This window comes from Lagopus leucura, unplaced genomic scaffold (genome assembly GCF_019238085.1).
Source record: "Lagopus leucura isolate 7727_CA_CO unplaced genomic scaffold, USGS_WTPT01 Super-Scaffold_100008, whole genome shotgun sequence".
Lineage (NCBI taxonomy): Eukaryota > Metazoa > Chordata > Aves > Galliformes > Phasianidae > Lagopus > Lagopus leucura.
Genome location: NW_024962265.1, coordinates 11,232,815 through 11,253,865, shown reverse-complemented (window position 1 = coordinate 11,253,865; position 21,051 = coordinate 11,232,815). Strand labels below are relative to the sequence as shown.

Genomic DNA, 21,051 nt, shown 5'->3' with positions numbered 1-21,051 from the left:
CTCAGGCAAGGTTTCAATTACTGAGTTAAGAGACACTGTAGACACACAATCTCCAGTGTGTAGGAGGACAAGAGAGAAAGGCAGCCATTTTGGAGGAAGAGGGACAAGGGGAAAGCATCAGGAACAGGAGGTTTCTGTCGTAAGGCTTTTTTATTTGAAGTAGAACTGACACATACGTGAGTAACTTACTTTGCTGTGCCAGCTTATGTGTATTTAACGGACAGGGAATGAGGCTATCACTGACTTACTTGATCCTCTCCTAACTAACAATTAATCCTTTCTCTGGATTCAGATGATCTCTGGATCTCTGAACCACCAGCAAAAGAAGCCCATAGCCTTACTGCTAATTGAGAAGCATTGTGCCTGTCTTACTTTCTGAGCATTGCCAAGGTACCATGTCAGGAAAGAGCTCAGCCTGCTGATGTGTTTATTTAGTAAATTTCTGTAGTAGATCTCATTGCAGTTTGCCTGTCTAAGACTGCATCTAAATCTGGCCTTGCTCTTATCTGCTCAGCTGAGATCTCAGATCAAGAGAGATCACACTTTGGATTTGCCGCTAGGTTCTCCTTTTGCATCAAAATGTTTTAAATAATTGCTCAGTGGTTTATCAGCAATGTAGGATTTTTTACCAGATAAAATTAAGCGGAAGATAGAAATATTAATTTCTTTAATATTTAATAGAAATTTAAATAATAGAAATAACTTCTCACTTTATTAATTAAATACAGTAAGATCTCAATGCCGTATCATATTTCCAAGTGTGAGAACAATATTTTAAAGCTTTGCATTCTTTCATTAGTATGAATTGCACATTTCCTGAAATGTCTAAGCAGCTGTTTTCACATCTTCCCGGAATTATTTTCCTAGGGAGCCAAAGAGTTTTTGATTACATACAAAATATGGTGCTTTTTTTTTTCTCTCCTTTTTGTCTGAAATTATGTACTGCCAGAAGGTGGCAAACAGTTCTTAGAGATGCTGCTAATAACAAAAATGGGACAAATTGTCTCCTGGTGAGTATCCACTAATGCTGGCAGTGTTATACTAGGAATGCATTTGGCTCTTTCTCATTACATCTTGACATGCTTGTGATGTTCCTGATTGCATTGGCCTCCTGCAGCTTTCCTTTAACGCTCTTTAAGGAGGGATATTTCAGAATATTTAAAGAATCTTTAATCTTTCATCCTGGAGCTTCCACAGCCCAGACACAGCACATCCTTTGTCTCCTGAGATAACTGATTCCCCGAGGTGTGGATTGTTAGACAAGCTCTTGATGCCTTCTGTTCAGCTGCCATGGCACAGTATGCCATTCTCCTACCTGTCCTTTCCCCAAATGTCTGTGGCAATGGACAGTGCACCCTCCTTACTTCTGGCTATAAACTTCCACCTCTCATTAATTATTCAGTAGTACTATACAAATATTTTCTCACAAATCACCCTTTGCTTGGCTTAAAATAGAAATCCACTTTTCTTCCACTGCTGTTATCCACATCCAAACCCCTCAATGCCAGCACATTCATAGGATCCTTCTACTATGACACAGTCCTTCCCTTGGCCAGGCTCCATGGCCACGTGCTTTCCTTAGCACTGCCCTCATGCCTTTTTAACAGTGTGCTGTGGGTGCCACAAGTTGATTCTGTGTACAATTAATTTGGCATATCAACTCTTTTCCTTTCCTACAAATACAGTTAATCAGTTTGATATTGTGAAGTCTTGTTTATGATGCAATGAAAACCTAATACAATATCTTACAGTCATGTACCATGTCCATCATCCTACTTGCTTGTTTGGGCTCAGTAATGTCCCTGCGACCGTGAAAGTTTACAGTAACTTTTACAAATGTGAACAGAATTTTTCTGCTTTCTATTAATTTGCTATTTTGACTTTGCACGTTGTTTTTTACGAAGGTTGAGGATGGATGGGCAGAATAACTGGAATGATTCACATGAAGACATGAACAGTCACAGGAAAATGAACTGGCATCTCAGTCCCTGCTTATTTTATTTGTGAATTTTGTGCTGTGATTTTTTCAGAAAAGCAGGATGATTCGTTAGGAAAGACGATGGGAGAGACTGGTGTTAGAAGCATAAAACAATGCCAGCTCCAGTCTCTCTATGATCAAAGTCATCACCTGGTTGTTTTTTTTTTCCAGCATTGGTCTCAAACTGGGATGGGGGCACTACTACTCATGGGAGTTACTGGTGGCATGGCCTTTGCACATGTCCACAAGAATTGAAGATCCGCGACTATAAGCATAGGGTAAGTGAAGGATTTTTATCTCCTCTGTATCTTCAAAAATTTAGTATTACCTGCAGAAAATGTGTCACTGACCTATTCCAACACTGGTAAGCACAGCTCTGCTTCCTGCTTTGTTCTCTTCCCAGTGCAATTCTTACTCTGATGTCCTACTTCTTTTCATGTTACTAATTATTACCGATGAGCAATAACTCAGTTCCTTTGGGTTCATTATATCCATCTTTCATTTTATCCTTTATCTAGATGCCTCAAATATTTTTACAACAGTGATGGTTCATAGAGTCCTTGCAAGGGCCATCTGATGAAACTTCGAATGATCTCAGCTCAGGTAAAATTCACTTTCATCACCATTTCTGTACTGTGCATGGAGTTTTTATAGAAAAAGTGCTTTCATGTTTGAAAATCTAATTTAAGAATTACAGAAACACACTTCAAAAAGAGCAGATTGTTAGCTATGCTTAGGAGACCAAATCTGCAAAAGCTTGGGAGATGATGTTGGTTGTTTGGGAACTAAAAGAGAGAAAGGAAAAGCTTAGACATGGCACAAAGAGGGCAAAACAGCACACTGCAGGGAAAAAAAAAATTAACAAATTGCTTAGAAAAATGCCAAATGGTTTCTTGAATCAGGAAAGTCATCACACGCATTGATTTGTGTGTCAGTAATCTTCATAAAGTGCTATGGAAGAAAACAGGTACAAATTTTTATGTAACTTCTACTTTAAGAGTGGTTAACAAAGAAACATGAAGTGATTGATCTAGCTTGAGGAGTTCCTATTCTCACTCTATATTGTTTCAGATTCTACTCCACACCCAATGCATCCTCCGTAAATCTTGTTCCTTGAGTTAGCTGTTTAATTACAGCACTGTCTCAGCAGTTTTTACTGGCCTAATCACATGAGATAATCATTTAACTGCCTCACAGAGTCAAAGAGAAGGTCTCTGAAGACCTCTGAGAATACATCTGCTCTTCAGCTGAACATGTACATAACTGGTGCTGGGGAGCTCCTTCTGGGAAGCCTTTCTGGAAGCCAGAGATCAAAGCTGAGTGGATTGCCATGGTGGTTTATAATACCCATCGCTCCATATCAGGCCCTTTTTAGCAAGTATGAGTGACTGCAGGTAAGTGGCCTGACAACTTTCAGGTTGATACAGGAGATAACTAAAGAATTCAGAAACACTCAGGGTGTGAGTGTCCCACAAAGCACATAGACAGGGTTGTCTCTGGAGCTTGGATGAGCCTGGGTGCTGTGTCTCACTTTATCATCCTGCTGTTGTTCAGCTCTTAAATATAAGGCACATCCATAAGCAATTCACTGTAATTCTGTTGTATGTATCTAAGCTCTGGATCGTTTCTCTATCATCTCCAACAACATCAGTCAGAAGATAGAACAGGACTGAGGTGATTTTAATACTGTTCTTACAATAGCAAGTATAGAAAAAGGTAACTTTTCTTTGCAGAAAAAAATCACCTAAACTTACAGTGTAATGGAAAAGGAAAAAAAAATAATGAAAGAAAGCCACACTAGACAAATATATTTATATACTTATATATTATATTTCAGAACGGAAACAGGTTAGCTGATTTAGTAAATTAGCTTACTGTTATGCAGTACTAGTCTCCTGGCTATGAACCTTAAGACCAGATGATTATGAGTGCACAGCTTATTGCTCATTCCAAGAGCATTTTTAGACAATTCAATAGATATGGATCTAATAGATATTCCTAGCCATTAAATATTTAAATAAACCATCATGATCACTAATCCAAGTGAATCCGGTAAATTTGACTTCTCTCTGAATGAAGTTAATGCATCTGTATAAATATTGCAGAATTAGTCACTAATACTGTGAAGAGCTGAAATGGAAAGCTGCAGTCTTCACAGTGCTTTTATCCTACGTGGATCATTGCTGTGTCAGTGTTAAGTCTATGGACAGCCTAAGTGCTAGTCTTGAGTGATGCTACTCCAACTACCCATTATGATTCACTCGGTTCTTCAAGTTGTTTGGTACAACTTTTGGAGTGCCAAACATCTCACATCTATCAGATCAGAGCAACTAAGTCAATTGAAACTCATCCCTTTTGGTAAAGAAGGTTTTTTATCTTCTGAGTACTTAGGCAGTAGAACAGAAGCTGCAGAAAACTCAGCAGTTTTCTTCCAGAACCACACTGGAGCTGGAAATTCTATCTGCATTAGAAGTTACTGTATAATTAGAAAAGATAATGACTTTTAAATTAGTTTTTATTAATAGAATTAAGCCACATTAAGTCATAAAAGGTGTTCATAAATATGTTAATAGAATGTGTGGTATTAATGAAAAACATTCTGTAAAGTCTGAATAATTTAAGAGCTAGATATTACACATTTAATTAAAATTAAATATTAAAATTATTAATTATTGCAGCTAAAATGGGTGTTGCCAGTAGGCATCACATTCTGTCTGGTCAATAAATAGCTGTCGTTATTAAATATACATAGATAATACATAAAATTTAGTTAATAAGTAAGGAATTCAGATCATTTTGACTGTTCATCAAATGCCCCTCAGAAAGCTGTTCCCAGCAGGTGATGTGTTGGCAGTTCTCACTTAAGATCACAGCAGGATCTTAAGCAAAACACAGAACTTGGCCTTATTTACAATGTTCATGCATAAATATTCCTATCCTGCTATTGTTAGAAGCTGTTGAATTAATTTAGTCTCTCTTCAGCTATCTCTTTTCAGACTCAAGGCCACTGGGCACGGAAGGGTCAGCCCTACGGACAGACTTGCTGTTGGGATTACTGTGACATCTGACATCTTTTGGACGCTGAGACAATTTTCTCTGAAAACTGTCTAATGAGATGGAAGTGAATGAATAAGTGAATGCAATATTGTAATGTTCATCTCCTAATGAGCAAACACAAGGTACGTGTTGTCAGAATGAACTCAGATGTTTAAAATTCTGAACTGCATATGTGTTGCTGTAGCTAGAAAGATGTAATATTCTCCATGGTCACGTTTGCTAAACATGAGTTGGAGAGTGACAGTTAGCACATACTGTCAAATAATAATAAAAAAAGCATTTCATTTTCTGAATGATTTCTTCCAAGCAAGGAGTAACGATCTGTGAGAAGTCTGGCAGGGTCCACAAGCTCCCATAGCTTCTCCCTGCTGTGGAGCCACAAACACCAGCTGGGAGCTGCACCACAGGATGCTGGACCAACCGCAAACAATGGAAGAAGCTTCCATGGAAGAAGCTTGCCTTCTCTCCAGTAACTGGAATATTTTTTTATGTAATGCTCTATATGAGCATTTAGACACATCAAATTTTACATGCTGATGACTTAGAGCCAAAAGAGACTCTAAGTTTAATTTAGATTTACGTATCATAGCACCAGGCCTCTGGCAAGGATTTCTCAATAAACCTTGACTGCTGGTTGTTGTATTTTATATAACTCCTTGTAGTTTCATAGCTGTGCTTGTGTCCCTAGAAGAGTTGACAGCTGTTTATGGAATCGTTTAAGCAGGCTAAAAACCTGAACCTCTTACACCTGGATAACCACAGATCACTTAAACTATCACTTAAATGAGCTCAAAGTCATCGTATCCCAAGTTCAGCTGATATTTTTAGAGACGGAGACTATTGGGAGGTGCAAAGATAAAATGTTCTTGCGCATTTCAAGGCAGAGGTGGGCACACAACACTTCTGGCATCCCTCCAGAAGAGTAAGAAGTTTGACCACACAAATCAATGTTCACATCAAAATATGGATGAGAGGCTCTGCTCTTTTGAGTGAATACATGCCATTACAGAAAATTGGCTGTGCTGAAGAAATGTGGAATGGGCTCTAGAACCCTTAATGTCCAGTAATTACAGAAGCTACTGCATAACCTTTGTTATGTTATATTGGGTTAGGCCCCAGGGATGACAACTTATGTCTCCACACTGTTCCCGTTGATACTGTGGACTACTGTTGTAAGGACACCACCACAGACACAGGGAAACTAACTCTGATGAACAGCACCATGGAGCAATGAAGTCATGCTATTAATTTGGAGGCACACTGTGAATCTGTGAGTGAGAAAGACAAATTTGAGTGGTAAGAGAGACTGTGTGTCATGCTATGCTGCAAGAGCAGAAAACTGGACTTAGTTCTATGGCAAATTGCAAAGACAGTCACTGAATTCAATTTTTTTCTGTTTCTCTGTTTGCAAGAAGAAAAAAAACAATGCAGTAAAGACTGGGAGAGACAGTTAGGCCCTTTATTTTGGGTGCTTATCATCTAAATTCATCAACTGAACAGAAATATAGGAAACTGCAGAGAAAATGTTATAAAAAGGCAGTTCATGCAAACAAAACCAAGGATAATGTTTGTTCATCTGTTTTAACCACTGTGGTTTAGATGTAATTAGCTACTCCTTACACAACATTAGTAAATGTACTCCAGTATATTGTATTAGAATAATTAAACCTTAGTAATAAGAGAACTTATTCAACACCCTTATTATTAAATCTCTGCCCAGATGTGGGGGAACACTGCCAGTTTTGGTGTGGATTATAACACATATGGATTAATGAGGTTCTGCTTTAACAATAAAGCTCAGCAGTCGACTAGGAATTTTAATCTTCAAAGTACTTTTCAAGCATTAAATAATTAAGGTCCCATAACATTCTCATGAGATAGGTAAGTAAGTAAATACTCCTATTTCCATTACACAGAGGAAGTATGGGTTAGAGAACTCAGCTGGACTAACCGAAGTCTCTGGAGGTGTAACTACAAAAGCTACATTTAGGACTATGGAATGGATTTGGTATTTCCACATTTAAATGTTAGGAAATGGTATCACTTCACTAGAAGCTCAAAAACATACCCACAAAACTCACTAAGTCTTCCCATCTGTCTCCCTTTCTAAAGTGCACTTTCTATTTCTGTATCAAGGATACCTATATAAAAGGTCCATGTGTCTTCTTTTTAAAACAGAAAGTTGCTGTGCGTATACCTACACATACACTGTTACTTAACAGAAGGATGTTCTACTTTCCTGCCAGCTGTTACAGTTATTAAAAAAAAAAAAAAAAAAGACATGTTTGCAAAACAAATTTTAACATTCAATTTTGTCCTTGAACAGTTTTCACTTGCAGCAATAAAAAAGCCAGAACCTGTAGGGGCTCATATTCCAATTGCCTGATGGTTTTAGACCAATTTTATTAACCAGTGTTTTGATTCATTTGGTTAAGTCAGTGTTTCATTTTGTTTTGTTTTGTTTTTAACACACTGCAGGTTCCTGAAATTAAGTTGGCGTTGTTAGAAACAACAAGGTGGTATTGGAAATGCAGCATGAATATGAATGAATGTTCACAGTTCCATCAAGGTGGTCCCTGAATGAAAGGGCACTTTTCCAAAATGACTATTGATTTTTGCGTTCACATCAGATGAATGATATATGGGCTAGTTCAAATTTCAAATAACATCCAACCTCAGCTCTGGAGATTTGTAAAGTGAGTACTAAAAGTAGGATGAATAGGATTATATAATCAGTACTCTGAACAGGTAGATGTATCTGGCTTAAATGTTCAGGCCCAGATGCTTTAGCCATGTATTACCCAAAGATAAAAGCTTCTGGCACACTAACAGAGTTAAAGAATTAGAAGATTGAAGTTTGCAGCTGCCTGAAGATTTCTGAAGGGTGGTGATTTTCTATATCTAAACAACAAAAACACAATGTATGCTCCCAAATTTTTCCTGCTTTTTTGCAAACACAGATATACAGTGCTCACTAGCTAACCTGTCCTGCATGAGAGCAGAGAACCTAAACAGACATCACTTATCTGGATATACTGTCTAAACTGCCTTCCAGCAACTGCATCTCTCCTTTGCTATATCTAAATTCAACTAAGCCTACTGATAACTTCAGTAAGTTATTATTTACACAAAATGGGACAACTCTTGTGAGAGAAACGCAGACTCATAAAAGACTGACTTGTAATGTCATGAGAGGGGCCTCTTCCAAGACATATCAGAAAGGCTGACATATCTGTTCCCTATGCCGGGAGATTTGATTCACATCCTTGATCAGGGCTGTAACAGATGGGCTTTTTACAATGAAGGTAGCATGTACATCTGGTTAGGACAAGCCTCCTTGCAAAACTGACTCTTTAGGAAAAACCCTCTCTGTCCCACCACACCGTTCCATTAAAAACACAAGAAAGTGAAACATGTTATAAGACAGATGTTTTTATTTTATCTGCCCAATAAATAATCCGCTGTGTGGCTGCATAACCAAGCTAATTTATAAAGCATTTGAATTTCTACCTGTTTCAGGAAGACTTATTTCCTGTATCTGTTATGCTACCAGAGAAAAAACAAAGCCAATGATTTTTAATGTATAATACTTATGCTAGAACTGCAGCTTGCTGTGACAATGTAGACTTGTAAACTGGCCTACCACCAGCACGGTTTCTAACCTCATGATCTCTCTGAATGACTTTTCTTCACACAGCAAGGTCAGCAAAGCAGAACTAAGGTAAGGATGACTGCAAGCACTGATGCTGTTCAGGGTTTTATGCTACCCAGGAACTTCTGATGTGTTGCTGAGGGATCTCAGACCAGATGGGGAAAGACACTGATGTATACAGTTCAGACTCTTGAACTACTGCTGCAATTTTCTGATGGCCTCTACATGTGTCCAGTTCTGCACTAGTAAAACACTAGGGAACATTTGCTTTCCAAACACTCTTCTTTGCAGGCACAAGCCAGAAATAAGCTCTAACAGGCAACACCTGCAAGCAATTGATTAAATTACCCTGATTTGCATGCCCCAAACTGGTCACTTAAACACAGCTTTCTGATGGCGGTGTTGTGGGCAAGAATTCTGTGAGGATCTGCTCAAAGCACAGTAGCTGGAGGATTGCTTTGGGAATAGCCTTTCCTTTTCCAATCTATCTGCTTCAATAGTGTGAAACTTGCCTTATAATTAGAGCAAATACACTACAGTGTGCAAAGTCAATAATAGCAGGGTGACTGAATTCATCTGAACACTGCTGGGTTTTCTGTGATGACAGCAATTAAGAAAAACTAGGAAAAACACATTTTCCTTTTCCTTTGCTTTCCAGGTATCGTTTCTAGGCCACAAACGTATATCATAAATTTTTTGTGTCTGAATAACTTGTGCAGTCAGATCTCAGGAAAATAGCTTGAAATTATGTGCACAGTGTTATGTATAAATTCAGCAAAGCCACTAGGTTTAAAAAATGCATATTGCCTTACAGACTGGTTCCCAAATAGTCTTCAATTTTACCTTAGTCATTTCTTCCAGAAACTGCATATAAATATGAATTGACATCAGTGTGTAACTTCCACCTTCATATCACTCCTATTTTTGTAAGCCAAGGACCATAACGATGGGGGTAATTATAGCTTTGGCTATCTGCAGTTTTGTCATGAGGAAAAACAGATATATAGAAGACCTACGGCTGTGCTTCTTGCACTAGCAGTAGTGGAAATCTAAGAACCAAATATGCAGGATATTAAAATAATTCTGTAAAATGCGTAGGTGTGCTCTGTTATCTAAGATAACCAGTTATAAAAGGAGAGTTGAATTTAGAAACTACTAAGAGAGCAAGAGTGTAAGAAAAAGATAGAAAATACTCAATTAACAACTGCAAGAAACAAAAGCATATTAGAGAAAGATAATATACATGCAGAGTTTACAAACCGTGTCTTTAGGGTGGCCCAATAAGTAGAAATATGGGGACCCATGCTTGTCACTTTTCATGCACATGGAGAGACTGGAAGGTACCATTCCTAAAGGAAGGGGAGGAACAGCCTAGGACCAATCATTAGAATTAACAGAACCAGTGACATAAAGATATTTCATTATTGTTAGAGCAGAGAATTCTTAGTAAGTTTAGAAGACCCGAGTAAAAAGTGCTTATGTAACAGGAAAGAAGTATTTCTGTAAAGCCGAGACAAATAAGCATGCTGTAAGTCTAAGTATTAGTGAATAATTTCAACTGCTACATGTATATATTCAGGAGGTAGAGTCACCTGAACAGTGTGTGCGGAGTACATCTCAAGGTGCTTTTTGAAGGAGTCATGACAAATGAAAAGCAAAACAAATAAATAACAAATTTTAGAACTGTGCCAACCAGTTTGCATGAAAAATCCTTGCACTGGTATCAACTCCAACATTTTTTGTCTCAGCCAATAGGGCAGTGCTAGATCATGAACTGAGAGTTACTTCAAGACCTTTCAGAAACGGCTCCTTGCTAAATAACTGGCAACTTTCATCTATTAGCCAGCAATGACTTTATGTATACTGAAGCTTTACTTGTCATGTGCACAACTCTTCCTTAAATAACTAAAAATTAATCTAAACCCTACTTTGAAAAATCACGTCATAAACCTTAAGTAGGGACTTCTTATAAGAGCATGTAGCAACAGGACAAGGTGAAATGGCTTTAAACTGGAAGAGGACAGATTTAGACTAGATATTAGGAAGAAATTCCTTACTGTGAGGGTGGTGAGACACTGGAACAGGTTGCCCAGTGAGGCTGTGGATGCTCCCTCCCTGAAAGTACTCAAGGCCAGGCTGGATGGGGCTGTGAGCAACCTGGTTTAGAGGGGGGTGTCTGTGTCTATAGCAAGGGTTTGGAACTACATGATCTTAAAGGTCCTTTCAAACCCAAACCATTCTATGATTCTATGATGGTCCATAGAGTGGGCTCTGTACATAAAGCCTCATGTGAAGCCACCCATCGTGAAAATGCACAGAGAAAGGTAAAGAAAAGCCATTGTACACAGCCATCAAGTTGCAACATGATGATCCTTATGGATCTTTTCCAATTCTGGATATTCTAAGATTCTCTGAAATGACAGCCAACCATGATACACAGAGCCCTTGTGTGCCAGACCTCACTGATACTGATTGTCCCAGCAAAGTACATGCAAGGCTGGACCCCGATTTTCAAAGAAGGGAAAGAGGACGTTTTTCATAAACATTGATGTGAATGGACTGGAGTGCCTTAAACTTCCAACTTTCTGCAGGCTAAACAGCTTGAACTAAATGAAAAATGACAAAAATTGATAGAAACTTGATAGAAAGTGAAGTCCTGCTGTGAAAGCCTTGGTTCCTTGGCTTTCGTTAAAATGTTTCTCGTGGGTGAAATTCAGTATTTCTATTTTTTGGCACCAGCAGGGAAGCAAGCTGGGGGTGGATGTTGTGCCTTGCTGCTGGGATACAGTCCACCCACAAATCGCCATTCAGAGGTCAATCATGCCTCAGCCTCCTCCACCTTTTAGCCCAGATTGCAGTTTTTTTATTGTAAAATACATTACTTTCAAGCACTTCTTATAATTACATATTCTAATGTAGATTTATGCAATGAAAGGAAATGCTAGCAGCAGTAAACCAGAAGAAGCAAGTTGCCAGCACTGCCAAGACTTAGAGTAAAACACCACAGGTTTTCCTAGGAATCTTCTTCCACTGATATTTAGAATAATTCTGGTTGTTGCTGAAGAAAGCTGTAGCTTCCTGGGGCAGAACTGTCATTAGAATTAGCCTGCCTCTTTCAGAGCTCATTGTTGGATGGAGAGGCTGTGATTTGTTAGTTTTATTTAAACTTGAATGTTATTATTTTTGGATGTTGTGAACAATTTTCCCTCGTTTTGCCTTTAGGGATGCCTCTTCATCCCAATGCTCAGCTGTGCAACATAGATTTGTTTCTGATGGTGTTATAGATAGGGATAAGGCCGGAAAAATACAAGTGCTTGCAATAAGACAACCACAGTGTGAGTAAGCAGCAGCTCCTGCTGAAGCCAATAACTTTGACGGATGCATAAATTGGGAATTAAGCAGACATTTTGAGAAATATTTTGGCCTGCTGCTTTAAACGAGGTGTATTTATTGCTGGGCTGAGAAGTGCACAGTGCCAGCATTGGCTTGTGAATGTTGTGTATCTTGATGGGTATGAAACTTGGCATTTCCTGCAGCAATCCCTGGGCACTGAGGATTGGGATCCCCAGCAGCACTTGCACTATAATATGATTTCTCACTGCGGTCTTGATTCTTTGGAGATTGAGTCTGGCAAACTATTTCCCATGAAACATGGTGCTGCTGTTCTTTGGGTTTGGATGAGCTGTGGCAATTCACCTTCTTTGGAATTCCAGTTCCTTTGGCTATCCTTATCCTCAGCAAACATGTTCAGCAATTGTGGGTGACAAAATATCCATTTTCTAATCTTCTTTTGGTTTACTCTGCTGTGAATCAGCTTCTTTTTCAGAGCATTTATCATATCTCTACTCCTTCACGTATCTTGTGATAGAAGACACTAGCACAGGATTTCTGGCTACGTGGGACCTTCTCTCTCTGAAGTGCTCTGGGATGTCTGGAATTTGCAGAATTCGCAGTTGGCTTTGAAGCAAATGGTGCTTTTATAGCACACTTTATTCCTTTCCCTAGGTTTACGCAGTGCCTCAGCTCAGCCAGAGTTTCCTGGGATGCACTTACAAGCACGGATTTCCAGGTGGCACAAACAGACATGTCTCATTCGGATTTACACTCTCTCAGGAGTGCTCTTCTTTTCTTTGCTGAAATCTTTCTGCTTTTCAGATTACATTTTTCTCTTTCACAGATCACTTTCTTATCAGTGTTGGCTTTTTCTTAACACTGCTTTCACTGATGCCAATCACAACAGCATTCTCCCACTGATAATTCTTATACTTAAATTCATGCTGTCATATTTTGTGCTAATGGAACAACGGCTCTGAAATTTAAAAAGAATTGATTACGTTGCTTTAAGAAAATACAAAGTTAAAGACTGGAAGACAATAACGTGGCATTTTTTAGCTAGTTAGTTTCAGCTATCCTAGACAGCCTTCTTTCTTAACACCATGGGTCTGAAAGCCACTGCTCTTGGAAAGGGCTTGAAATGCAGCCTGCCTACAGCTGATTTAGGAAGCCCTGACCTTTCACTTGTCAGAGACTGAGAGAGAAGAGCCAAGAAAGCATCCTGATATGCTTCTCCTTTGTTTCTATTCCTCTCCAGACATCTGTGCCACACCAGTGCTGCAATCCAGTCAACCCTTCAGCCTTGCATTTTGATGCTCAGCCAAGTCCTATTTCCATCTGAGGGGCTGCAGAGCTGGACACTGATGGTAATAAAAGAGATTTCTGACATGTACTTGCTAAGAACAACAGAAGAGTGATTCTTTCAGTAAAAAAAAAGCTCCAATTAGTCTGCTCAACAGAGCAATTCTGGTGGGAAGAAGAAATAACTGCTGTGTTTGAAATACTTGGATGTCTTCAGGTCCACTTTGTCCTTGTGCTTACTTGTCACAATCTTATTTGTGCCCAGTTTTCCTTAATTTGGAAAATTATTTTCTGGAGGTTTCTTCAGCACTCTGATAAATGCTCTTTGCAGCATGCTGTTTTATCCTTGAAATCCTGTCCTTCTTGAGAAGTGCCCTTTGGTGTTCATCGTTTCTATTTGTTCGTAACTTTCAAAAAAGTTGCTGTTGATTTTTATGTGCACTTTCTGTTTATTCATATAACACTTTTTATTGCTTTGGAAAGGACTTAGGGAGGACTGAAATATCAGATCTTTTCAAAAGCAGCTGCTTATTTTGTTTCCATTTCACCTGCAGACTGAACACTGTGTTTTCTCTGCCAGTGTCATGTTCACATTAAGAACTGCAGACATGCAGATATTACTCTGCTCTGATGCTTTCTGTAGGCTATGTGTACATTACAAAGTAATTTTTGAACACTTTTACTGCTGTTTCCGTGCAGTAGGTAAACATGAATTTCTAGCACTGCTGCTTAGCTCTCCCATGTGGAACAGTGATGCAGCCGATTATGATTAACTCTCTCATTAAACAACAATTCCTGATAGCAACTTCTATGGAATCATAGAATCATCTGGGTTGGAAAAGATTTTTAAGATCATCAAGTACAATTGTCAACATGACCTACAAAGTTCCAGCATTAAACGTGCCTTTGTGCCAATAGTTCCTTAGAGCATATATCACAATAATCTGCATTTTTACATTGCCTTTCCTCTAAGCCTTTCCATATGGTGAGCAATACTTTAAACTTACATGTGAATTCATCTAATTTTTGTCCTGTTATTACTACAAACTGCACCCAGATCTGTAGTGGTTTATCCATATTTCCCAATCAGGTACTTTTGAGGAGAGGAAAGTTCATGCTCCTTTACATCTGTTGGAGGATTTGTTTTCCCAGAACAATACGATATACACTGAATATTTTTTCCCCCTGTTTATTTATATTTTCTTATGACTTTGTAGTAAGGTACAGATCTATAAGACTGTATGAGCATTTTAGATCTCCCACAAGCCTAGGTTTAAGTGCCATCCAGAAGGTGGAACTTAAGAAAGGCAGAAAGACTCCAAACTATAATCAAGTCTGGCATGGATTCTTTGGTCTCAGTAGCATCCCATGACCCCCAGAAAATTAAATCATTTTCCAAGGAACCTGAGAATGGCTGGAACATGGCTCTGCTATTTGAGAAGGATTATTATTGCTAAGTCAGTAGTGGACTCTTATTTATTCTTTCATTAAAAGTGATGCACCTCTCTCTACAAAAAAGTTTTGGAGGTGATCTGAATCTCTGTTGGAGGTCTTCCTGGAGGGGTTGGCTAAAATTGTTATTAATGATCTTCGTACCAATTTCCCATAATCACTGACAGCCATTTTGGCTTTGTTCCCACTCACAAAATATACAACTGACCAACTTTATCACCAGGTGAGCAGGTTCTGACCCAGAACCTCTTGAAAGCTGGTAAAAATGCAACCAGCGCTGTCCCAAGTGTTGCCTGAGCCATAGGATTGGCTCTCGTTCAGAGAGGAAAATAGAGCAATTACCATAGACTGAGAGCTGGCAAAGCACTGGCTTTCAGTGGAACTGACTTTAATGCCTCCAACTGAGGTAACGAGCTTTTGTTGATAACAAAGGCTGACCTGAACCTACATTTAAACCTAAGTATTACTTTGCATTTTCATATGCTACTGCAATTACTGATTCTAATGGGAAATGATTCTGGAACTTCAAATAGAATATTAGAAAAAATTAAAGGACTTTTGGAAGAACTAGCATAAAGATGTAAAGGAACATTTATTTAAAAAACATTTTTCTGTGATATTTAAGGCCCAGCTGCATACGTCATAGAACTTATGTAAACATATGACATGGTCATGCTGTTCTTTAAGACCTGATTTCAATTTTTAAAAAAGTGCTTTTTATCTTTGAATTACCTTTGGATAACTTATTTTTATTTCTTGACACTTCAGCAGTGAAATAAGGTTTCTATAGTGTCTAAATGGCTCGCACTTTGGAATATTTGAAAAAGTCTCAGAAATGAAATGTGAGAAGAATGAATCTTGCTTTCTTATCACAGTCAGCAGTTTCCTTTTCTATTCAGACTTGGCTTCTACTTGATTGTCTGTGTATACTGTCAGAGATAATACAGAGGGTAGGGTTGTCAAAGTACATTCTTTTTAATGCTTGGAGTTTAAATCTGAGCCTCTAAATGATGTGGCAACAAGACTGTCTGCAGTGATTGAAAATGTGCAGAGAGGTACCAATAGAGGAAAGGACAGCTTACAGGCAAATCAGCAACTCCCAGCACACTCAGAGATATCCTCTAAAGAGTTCAAAGTGCTTCCTCCAATGCACATCTTCTAAGCCATTGCCAGTGCTGGGAGGGCAGCAGAGGACAGTGATGTACATACATCTGTGTGCGGCCTTGAGCCAAGAAAGCACTTAAATGTGAACAAGTCCATCTGTACTCAGGTAAGCATTTAAGTCCATACTTAATATATCTTAGCACATGACAATATATTCATTCACAACTGCTACTTAACACCAAAGCAGTATAATTAACTTATATAGGTTCATGCACATAGAAAATCATAAAGATGAAAACCCACCATATTCAGGGACCTGTCCTGTTCCACGTTTCAACAACAGGCGCACTCTCCTGCCACCAGACTTGATTAGCTCTATTGCTCTGGCATGTGTCATGTCCCTTGTGCTTTCTCCATTGATTTCAATTATTTGATCCCCTACCTGTCAGGTAAGAAGAACATTGAGTGAGACAGAATTGCAGGAAAATGAGCGTTTCAGGAAGAGACATATTCAATGCATCACAGGTTACTTGAATGACAGACAGACACATCAAGGCAAATTTGTTTCTGTCTGTCTGAAGGATATCACTGGCAGATTAAATAACCTTCAAGATGAATTCTGAATGGGATGTATCAAATGCTGCTCATCTGCAGCTGAAATCAGAGCAAAGTGTTTGTAACCTGTCTTGTGCCTTCTATACGAAAGAGGTTTTGTGAACTGCTTGATATGTTGGAACCACTGGAAGCATGTTACCATGCTACAGTTCACCTTGTGGTGTTGTACCAGCCTGAGAACACCACTGCTGCATGGAACTGACTGTTTTCACAGAGAAAAGAAAGCATCAGAGTACAAACGCTGAGATCTACCACTGGACTATCCAAATCTTGGCAGCAAGATTTCACACCAAATTTAGTGTTGCAGACTAAAGAAGGAAAGGCAAGTTGCTGCAGCAGCCACTACCAAGATCAAGCACATGTGCTGGATTCTCAGGGAGTGTGATTTGCACTGGTGACCCACAGGTGGTTTTCGCTGGGGTGTCTGCTCAGATCATCAATCCCCACACCTCTGACTACAGATTTCTGTTGCCGCTTTCCTGGCTGCTTTGCAGTCATTCAGCCTCCTTAGTACTTTTCTGCCTCTATCTCTCTAGCTACAAAGCAGGGCACTGCTGTCTGTGTCTCCCTCCTTGAACTCCCTCGGATCTTGCCTTGTTCTGGTTGTGCCCTTCACTCACAGAGAAACCAGCTTTGGGTGCAGGAAACCTCTGCACTGAACATCAGAGTGCTCACTTTGCATGGTCAGCATGACAGGCAGCACAAAGAGCAGGTAGTAGTTCTATTGCAGCTTGGTGCAGTACCACGGCCACACACTAACTCTGCGGGATGGTCCAGTGAGCAGCATGGCAAGGTGACAGCCCCGTATGAGCAGCACTGCAGCCTCCAGAGGTGAGGTTTTGCAGCTGCATTGCAGATGTGCTGTTAGAAGGAACACCTGGATGGAGATCCTGGTGTCAGTAGAGGTGCGAGTCCAGGAACTGGGCTGCCGAGAGCTGCATGAGGGTCTGAGCTGGGTGGGCTCAGCAAACTCATTTATCAGTGCTATGAGAGCACAGCTGCTCAGGGGGGTCACACCTGCCTCGGTCTGCATCTGTGTATTCCTCACTGTGGGGAGCTGTGCACACCCAACACACTGAAAGTACAATGCTGCGTACATCCAAGAGAGGGTTTTAAAGAGACTGTACAGATCTCTGGATGATGAACGCTTCCTTTTCCTCTTACAAGCTCCTGTTGACAAAACCAGCTCTTTGCTGGCCTTGGACACTGGAAGGCTTTCTGTTTTGTATGCTTTCTTTGCTGCTATTGTATTTCTGTCAACTGAAAGTGTAATCCTCCAGAGGCTTTCTTTCCTTCCTGAGTCTGCAGTACACTATTTACCAAATAAACTTGCATAATATGAAATGTCAACAAGACTGCTTGCATCAAAGAAAACTGGAAGGGATGTCAAGAAGTTGTCTAGTCCCTACTTCTGTTCAGAGGCAGAAAGAATGCTACTAAAAGCACTGTGCCAGTGTTTCTCAATAGGAATTCATGCCTTGTCAATAGGAGTTGCAGTCTATTTTAAGAACTCTTCCAGAGTACCGCAATGCAATCTCTTCCAGTACTTTATTTAACTAAAAAGTCATCGATTCAAATAAAACCTCAGAGCCTTGCTATTATGTTTGGAATTTGCTGCAGATTGAGCAGCGGAGGAAAAATTCAGGATTATTTGATGCCAAAAGGCTGTATTTTTTGCAGTGCAAATTTATTTCTTAGATGATTTTCTCTGTTAGGAGTAATGGATGTAGCACGCAGTATGGATTTTTAGATACTTCTGCTGACATCCAGCAGTGACACAAGCAGATGTGCTCTTGGGATCACACAGTGGTTGGCCGTGAAGGTCTCCGGTGTCACCCTGACTTTTGCAGGGCCAGTTGGATGTAGCTGCTTCACATGTTCAGAGCAAGACCAGAAAACCCCTCTTACCACTTACATCACAGGAAGATTAAACATAGATTTATAGCACTCTCCCCACAAGGAAAGACAAATGCAGACAAAATGCCACCAGTTTGAGAGAGCCTGCTTCCAAATGCCATGAAACAACAAAATCCTCATAGAAATCCTGTGAAAGTCAGGCTGCACTTTCCAAAGGTTTGAAGACAGTTCTTTTTTTGTGGCGTGCTGCCTGGATATACCACGTTTTGCAGAAGGTATTTAGAATGATCTTGTTAGCGTGTTTTGAGAAAAGAAGTGCCAGATTAGATCAAACGAAGGAGTTGTTTTCATCACTCCTTGATAAATAGCCTTCAAAATGAGAAACAGTGAATGTTGTTCAGAGCACGCACAGTCCTGCACCCCAGAGCAGAAAGACGGAAAGAAATTTTAATACAGTTTAATATGTAAAAAGGTTATGTTAATGCCACATTTTCCCTTGCTGTTTGCCTTTCTTCTGTTCTCATTGGTCAATGTACAGGAACTACCTTGTATCGGTGTAACCTTTTCTGTATTTCAGTAGGTTGCTTTTTATGGAGGCAGAGAGTATCTGATCTGATAGTCCCTCTTTTTAATACAAAATCATATGCACAAACAACCTTGGAAAGCTTAAAGCAAAAAAAAGCCTAGCATCTTCAGTATGTGAGTGAAGGATAGTAAAGAAACAAGTTCGCAAAAATTGGGTACTCTGAAATTTCCATTACAAGGATTGAGACCAGAGGAAAAATAAATAGAGGCAGGAGCAGAGGGTTAATTGTTTTCCCTGCATTTGTGTCTTGTGGCTGACTGATGTATAACTGAATTACGGCAGCTGTGCAGCACAGGTCCAGCTCGAATTAGATAAGAAAAACAACACAGAAGAGAAATGCTATGAACAGCCTTGCCCTGGGAAGAGCTTCAATTAGACTTCCTCATATCTGGGGAATTCAGGTAAAAAGAAAATCTTGATTGAGAACTAGTTTCCTGTGCATCTAATAAGGTACCAATTCCTATTCTTACTTTTTTCTGAAGCTAACATTTATAACCTCTCCTTTCTTCCCCCTGCCCGTATGGATTCTCTGATGTTTGGTACAAGGCCTTCATGCCATGTACTTTCTCTCAGTCCAGGCATTCAGAAGTGCTTTCTCCTCTACTCTGCTCAGAAAGCAAAAAGCTTGTCATAAAACAAATCTTTCTCTCATGATCCTTTACAGATGCTGCTGGTGTAGATCACTCATTTGGAAGAGAAACAGACATAAAATATTGTTCTGGGGATATTTCTGCCTTTTCAAGATTCAGTGATTATTGAAGAGGAGCTTGGATATACCAAGGTGAGGACAGAGGTAAGGCTAAGATGAGGGTGAGCAGGTCTAGAATCATAGAATCATAGAATCATAGAATCACCAAGGTTGGAAAAGACCTAAGAGATCATCCAGTCCAACCGTTCACCTATTCCCTATTCTAGAAAGCTTGTCTCACAGTGAACCCTCATTGCTCTCCTTTCAGGATCAAAAGCTGGCTCCCACAGTTTTATCCCCATGCCACACATGATCTTTTTAAGGTAATTCTCCTTTGGGTACTTCCAAGTTCATACATAATCCCCAGACTGGAGTTACTACTAAGCTGGGGGTAGGCAGAACTGATCAAAATGATAAAATTCTTCCCATGTGGGAGAAGCATTCTGGTTAATAATGAGGTTTTTGCATTTTTGTAGCACATCAGATTTGTGACTCATAGTTGGCTTAGATTCCAAATTTATCCTCTACAGTCTTATTCCCTATTTTAAAAGTGCATCTGATTTCTTAGCCCTAACAGAAGCACAGTGTGTTTCATACTGACTACTTCAGTACAAAAAGTTCATTCTGAAATCTAACTCAAAGTCTTCTTAAGTTCTCTTTGACTAAGGACTTTGGCATCAATGAATTTTGCTATTTAGCAATAAGTCTCCAGTTATTAATTAATTTGTTGAATTGAGCTTATTTTATTACAGACTCCTCAGAAGTACACTTGTAATTCAGGAGCAAACCACTCAGGGTATCCTTTGAGAGTGATTATTTTCAGTAACTGCCTGACAGCGACTCCACCTAGATGCCATTTTTCCATCCCATTTATAAGAATTTCCTATAAGGGAGTGCTGAAAGGTGAAAACAAGATGCCTTATACCTTCTTCTTCCCATTTTTACACAAAGAAATAAAAATAAAAATAAGAAATGAAAATCAGACTGATCTGACAAGGTTTATTTTTTGCAATTTTTGTTCACATTCTTTTTCAACTTTTTGATAACTTGTCACAGATTATTTCTGAAAATGAAAGTTAAAGGAACTTTGCTATTCTATTTTAGATGTAGAGGACATGTTTTCCTTTCTTGAGTCTGCCACTAACTTCCTTGTTTTCCATAAGTTCTTGGAGAACCAATCACAAATAGTGTAGAAATTTTTTTCTTTAAGTCATTGAGCATACACAAACATCAGCAAGTTCAGCTGACTTTAATTTCAAAATTCTTTAAGCATCTTTTTCCTTACTCTTATCTCTACTTATTTGTTTTTGTTGAAAGGTGTACTGTTGAAAAGGTGATCTCTCTGAATATTTTGATGAAGATTGATAGGAAGAAAACACTGAGTACTTCAAGTTTTTACACATTCTCAGTGATACTTTCCTTCTCTT

General features: G+C 39.2%; 1 protein-coding gene across 3 annotated transcripts in view; it reads right to left on the bottom strand.

Annotated features, from left to right (window-relative positions):
- The window catches only part of MAGI2 (membrane associated guanylate kinase, WW and PDZ domain containing 2), a 708,774-nt gene that overhangs the window by 7,313 nt on the left and 680,410 nt on the right, over positions 1-21,051 (bottom strand). For all 3 annotated transcript variants that reach the window (XM_042872317.1, XM_042872319.1, XM_042872318.1), the window contains one exon: positions 16,182-16,320. In XM_042872317.1, the coding sequence (XP_042728251.1) occupies positions 16,182-16,320 (139 nt within the window). The remainder of the gene's footprint in view (positions 1-16,181; positions 16,321-21,051) is intronic.